Genomic DNA, 6,086 nt, shown 5'->3' with positions numbered 1-6,086 from the left:
GAGAGGAAGTCGTACGAGGCTAGGTTGAGAGTTCTCGGCCTTTTCTCGTTGGAACGGCGAAGGATGAGGGGTGACTTGATAGAGGTTTATGAGATGATCAGAGGAATAGATTGAGTCGACAGTCAGAAACTTTTTCTTCGGGTGCAACAGAGTGTTACAATTGGACATAAATTTAAGGTGAAGGGTGGAAGGTATAGGGGAGATGTCAGGGGTGGGTTCTTTACCCAGAGAGTGGTGTGGGCATGGAATGCGCTGCCTGTGGGAGTGGCAGAGTCAGAATCTTTGGTGACCTTTAAGCGGCAATTGGATAGGTACATGGATGGGTGCTTAAGCTAGGACAAATGTTCGGCACAACATCATGGGCCGAAGGGCCTGTTCTGTGCTGTATTGTTCTATGTTCTAAGTTCTGGTCACCACACTACCAGAAGGATGTAAATGCTTTGGAGAGGGTACAGAAAAGGTTTACCAGAATTTTGCCTGGTATGGGGGATTTTAGTTATGAGGAAAGGTTGGATAGACTAGGTTTGTTTTCACTGGAACGCAGGAGGTTGAGGGCGACCTGATAGAAGTTTACAAGATTGTGAATTGCATGGATAGAGTGGAAAATATGAGGTTTGTTTCCAGAGTTGAGGGGTCATTGCTAGGGAACACAGGTTCAAGGTGCAAGGGGGTGGGGGGAGTTTAAAAGATATATGCAAGGCAAAGTTTTCACACAAAGGGTGGTGTGTGTCTGGAACGTGCTGTCAGAGGAGGTGATGGAAACAGACACAATAGCAGCATTCAAGAAGCACCTGGATGAATACATCAACAGGAAGGGAATAGAGGGAGAGGGATCCTGTAAGTGGTGACAGTTTTATTATGGAAAGGAAAAATGTATTGGGACAGGCTTGGAGGGCCGAAGGGCCTGTTCCTGTGCTGCACTGTTCTTTGTTCTTTTTATGGGAATGATTCTTATTGCATGTGTCTTCCCAAAAACTCAATGGATAAAATATGTGTGGCATGGTGACTCAGTGGTTAGCTCTGCTGCCTCACAGCGCTCGAGGCCCAGGTTTGATTCCACCCTTGGGTGACTCTCTGTGTGGAGTTTGCACAGTCTTCGTGTGTCTGTGTGGGTTTCCTCCAGGTGCTCCAGTCTCCTCCTACAGTACAAAGCTGTACAGATTGGGTGGATTAGCCATGGGAAATACAGGGTAAGGGTGTGGGTTTGGATGGGCTGCTGTTAAGAGCGTGGGGATGGACTTGATGGGCCGAATGGCCTACTTCCACACTGTAGGGGTTCTATTCTAAGTACTGGGTTGGCCTGAAGAGCTCAGTTTCGAGTTGGCACAGCCAGTGGCTTCTTTCAGTGGTGTAAAATGTCTCGGAGGAAAGCCCCGATAGAGAATTTGGGGAATCCAAGGTTATCTCTTTCCTCCACAAAACCCTGCACTCTGTACGTGTCCTGTCCCAAATAACTCACTTACTTTATCCCAAAATGTTAACTTCTGGAGGAATTCTATCTAATTTTGGACAAACTGCTGCTATTGCCAGTGAAGGGAATGTGTTCTATCAATTGATCATTCAGTCTCTGATGTAATGGCCTTGATATTTTAAGCTCCCCTGGCCCTGCCCCAAGAAACAAGCAGGAATGGTTTGGATAAGGAGTTAAAATCAGAAAAAGATTGAAATCTTGTCTCTGATCCATTACATTCCTGACTTTTGTGATGATAACAGTGATAATTCACATACCAGGCTGGACTTACCAGACCTTTCCTGCACTCCACATCCACTCAAAAAAAAATCATGTGTTTGAATATTCCCACTTTAGGAACACTCTGTATCCTTTGGGATTATTGTTCTGGACAAGGTGAAACAGATCAGCATCTTGAATTGCATTCAGATACATTATCCTTAAGTGAAAGCAGTGGATATGAATGTATAATATTTATAATTGGCCTTCTCACTCAGTTACCACATTACATCCTGGAGGAAGTGAGGAACCACATTGCTCAAGGCACAGATCATTCATTCAACATCTACCCTTACCCCAAAACATTTTTTTTCAAAAATATACTTTATTTGTTATATTTGTAAAAGTATTTTGTAAAATATATCAATTTGAATATTATAAAGTCAACTTAGGCAGCATGTTCCATTGGATATGTTTTGAATACACTTAATCTTTACAACTGACGTTCCATATCAGGTCTATCCCAAATAGTACTATTTATGGTAAGTTACGTTTATATTAATGGAGAATCCACCTCTCTCTCCTTCCTCCTGCTTTAAGATGCTCCTACCTTTTAGACCATCTGCCATAATATCCCTTTTTGTGGCTTAGTGTCTAAATTTGCATCATAGTGCTCCTGTCGAGCAACTCGGAATGTTTTAATATATGGAAGGCACAATGCAAACAGAAGTTGTTGTTGTCATTTCCATCTCAGGGATGCCATGAAACTGGGGAGTAGCAAGCCGTGGCCTGAAGCAATGAAGATGATCACAGGGAACTCCAGAATGTCTGCTTCTTCCCTCCTGAAATACTTCCAGCCACTAACAGAATGGCTCACTGAAGAAAATAAGAAGCAACAAGAGACCCTCGGGTGGCCTGATTATGACTGGACTCCAGGTCAGTACAACATGATCTCCAGCTAAAGATAGCCATCCTTTAACATCTGAGCTCATTCGTTCAGGTGTGCTGTTGGGTGGCATATCTTCACTCAAAGGGTGGTGGAAATCTAAAACTTGTCCCCCAAAAGATTTCAAAACTGAGATTCAGATATTTTTGTCAGATTTAAAGCATTAATGAGTCAAACCAGGTTAATGGAATTAAGACCCAGGGGGTGGTGTGTGTATGGAATGAGCTGGTGGTGGAGGCTGGTACAATTACAACATTTAAAAGGCATCTGGATGGGTATGTGAATAGGAAGGGTTTAGAAGGAGATGGGACTAGATTAGGTTAGGATATCTGGTCAGCATGCACAAGTTGATCCGAAGGGTATGTTTCTGTGTTATACATCTCTATGACTCTCCATGGATCAATCATCATTGAACTGATGACTTTTGACAGGTCAAATGGTCTCCTTCTCCTTCTCTGTCCTATGCAGGTGATGATACTGATAACAGTAAATTATCACCAACAATTGCTCCTTTGAAGTCACTAAGTCTGTTTTGGATGTGATTAGATTGACACTGCTAACATATGGAATAATGACCTGGGAAAGGATTCAGATGTTTAGTCTGAGCAGCAGTGATTAGAGTCATAGAGTCATAGAGATGTACAGCATGGAAACAGACCCTTCGGTCCAACTCATCAATGCCGACCAGATATCCGAAATTAATCTAGTCCCATTTGCCAGCACCCGACCCATATCCCTCTAAACCCTTCCTATCCATATACCCATCCAGATGCTTTTTAAATGCTGTAATTGTACCAGCCTCCACCACTTTCTCTGGCAACTCGTTCCACACATGCACCACCCTCTGCATGAAAATGTTGCCCCTTAGGTCCTTTCCCCTCTCACCCTAAAACCTATGCCCTCTAGTTCTGGATTCCCCCACCCCAGGGAAAAGACTTTGTCTATTTATCCCATCCATGCCCCTCATGATTTTGTAAACCTCTATAAGGTCACCTCTCAGCCTCCGAAACTCCAGGGAAAACAGCCCCAGCCTGTTTAAGTCTCTCCCTATAGCTCAGATCCTCCAACCCTGGCAACATCCTTGTAAATCTCTTCTGCACCCTTTCACAGAAGGAGACCAGAATTGCACGCAATATTCCAACAGTGGCCTAACCAATGTCCTGTACAGCCACAACCCATCTAACCCCGCCCCTGCACACTTCTCCAAACCCGTCCAACCCCAGCCCCTGGCCGATCCCCCCATCCACATTCCACCGACCTATCCGCACCCCTCCCCGTCCATCCTGTCTGCCCCACCCCAGTGCACCCCCCGCCCTCCCCATTCTCCCCCCCCTCCAACGCAGCCAGACTGGGCACCAACAGTAAGACTGCTGTTGCCTTTGGCGGGTGAGTCTCCAAATAGCACGCACACGCACAGACGCACATGCACAGGCACACACACACATTTTTACTGCAATGTTTTTACAAGTTCCACCTTTGCCCTGTGCAGGACAATGTTGGAGAGATTATCTGGGGAAAGGGGATTCAGGGTACACCCCTGTGTAGAGAGAGCGGGCAGTCAGTCACCTGGGGACTGTGCCTGCACTCCCATCAATGTCCAGGATTTCAGGAAGCATTTCAGGAAGCTGGGTTCATTTTTAATCAGTGTAAACAAAAGATGTGATCAGTGATGGAAACACCTCTTTGATGTAATGCTTCTAGCGGGACCTTGAGATCTCCTTTGATTAATCCGAAATTCGGATAACTGATATTCAGATAATTGAGGTTCCTCTGTATAAGTGATTTAAACTTGAGTGTAGGAGGTATAATCTGTAAGTTCACAGACAATATAAAAATTGGTGGGATGGTAAATAGTGAGGAAGATAGCCTTGGACTATGAGAGGATGTAGAGTCAAGAGAGTGGTGCTGGAAAAGTACAGTGGGTCAGGCAGCATCCGAGGAGCAGGAGAATCGACGTTTCGGATGTTGGGTTGGTCAGATGGGTTGATTAATGGCAAATATATTTCAATCGGATAAATGTGGGGCAATGTATTCAAGATTAGATTACTTACAGTGTGGAAACAGGCCCTTCGGCCCAACAAGTCCGCACCAACCCGCCACGCACCCAGACCCATTCCCCTACACCTAACACTCGGGGAATTTAGCATGGCCAATTTACCTAACCTGCACATTTTTGGATTGTGGGAGGAAACCGGAGCACCTGGAGGAAACCCACGCAGTCATGGGGAGAATGTGCAAACTCCACACAGAGAGTCGCCTGAGGCGGGAATTGAACCCGGGTCTCTGGTGCTGTGAGGCAGCAGTGCTAACCACTGTGTCACCGTGCCGCCCACACAAACAAGACAGGGAATTCATGATTAACAGTAGGAATCTGGGTGCAATAAGGATCAGAGGGGCCTTGATATGTATGGACACTGGTCCCTTCAGGTAGCGGGGGCAGGTGGATAAAATGGTGAAGAAGACATATGGCATAGTTGCGTTGATTAGGCAGGGCATAGAGTTTAAGAGCAAGGAAGTAATGCTGGAACTGTACAAAATGCTAGTTAGGCCACAGCTGGACTACTGTGGGCAGTTCTGGAATCCAAATTATCGGAGGATGTGATAACACTGGAGAGGGTGCAGAGGAGATTTGCCAGGATGTTGCCTGGGCTGGAGAGTTTCAGTTCTGAAGAGAGATAGACAGACTGGGTTGTTTTCCTTAGAGCAGAGAAAACAGAGAGAGGATATTATTGAGATGGATAAAATGATGAGGGGCAGAGATAGGGTAGAGAGGAATAAACATTATCCCTTGATGGAGGGCTCCATGACCAGGGGCAGAAATTAAAGACAAGAAGCAAAAGGTTTAGAGGAGATATGAGGAAAAGGTCTTCCACCCACAGGGTGGTGGGATTCTCTAACTCAACACCGACTGGGTGATCGCTTTGCTGAGCACCTTCGGTCTGTACGCAATCAGGTCCCAGATCTTCCCGTGGCTTGCCACTTCAACACACAATCCTGCTCCCATGCCCACATGTCTGTCCTCGGCCTGCTGCAATGTTCCAGTGAAGCTCAACGCCAACTGGAGGAACAGCATCTCATCTTCAAACTAGGCACGTTACAGCCTGCCGGTCTCAACATTGAATTCAACAACTTCAGATAATTTTATTTCATAGAACATAGAACATAGAACAGTACAGCACAGAACAGGCCCTTCAGCCCACAGTGTTGTGCCAACCACTGATCCTCATGTATGCACCCTCAAATTTCTGTGACCATATGCATGTCCAGTAGTCTCTTAAATGTCCCCAATGACCTTGCTTCCACAACTGCTGCTGGCAACGCATTCCATGCTCTCACAACTCTGTGTAAAGAACCTGCCTCTGACATCCCCTCTATACTTTCCTCCAACCAGCTTAAAACTATGACCCCTCGTGTTAGTTATTTCTGCCCTGGGAAATAGTCTCTGGCTATCGACTCTATCAATGCCTCTCA

General features: G+C 45.7%; 1 protein-coding gene across 1 annotated transcript in view; it reads left to right on the top strand.

The window, feature by feature from the left end:
• The window catches only part of LOC122539649 (angiotensin-converting enzyme-like), a 38,761-nt gene that overhangs the window by 28,757 nt on the left and 3,918 nt on the right, over nt 1-6,086 (top strand). Inside the window, exon 4 of the mRNA XM_043674648.1 lies at nt 2,424-2,605. Coding sequence (XP_043530583.1) covers nt 2,424-2,605 — 182 coding nt within the window. The remainder of the gene's footprint in view (nt 1-2,423; nt 2,606-6,086) is intronic.

The sequence above is a fragment of the Chiloscyllium plagiosum genome, chromosome 33 (genome assembly GCF_004010195.1).
Source record: "Chiloscyllium plagiosum isolate BGI_BamShark_2017 chromosome 33, ASM401019v2, whole genome shotgun sequence".
Taxonomy (NCBI): Eukaryota; Metazoa; Chordata; class Chondrichthyes; order Orectolobiformes; family Hemiscylliidae; genus Chiloscyllium; species Chiloscyllium plagiosum.
The sequence above is the reverse complement of the archived record's forward strand: the minus strand, read 5'-3'. Positions and strand labels throughout refer to the sequence as shown.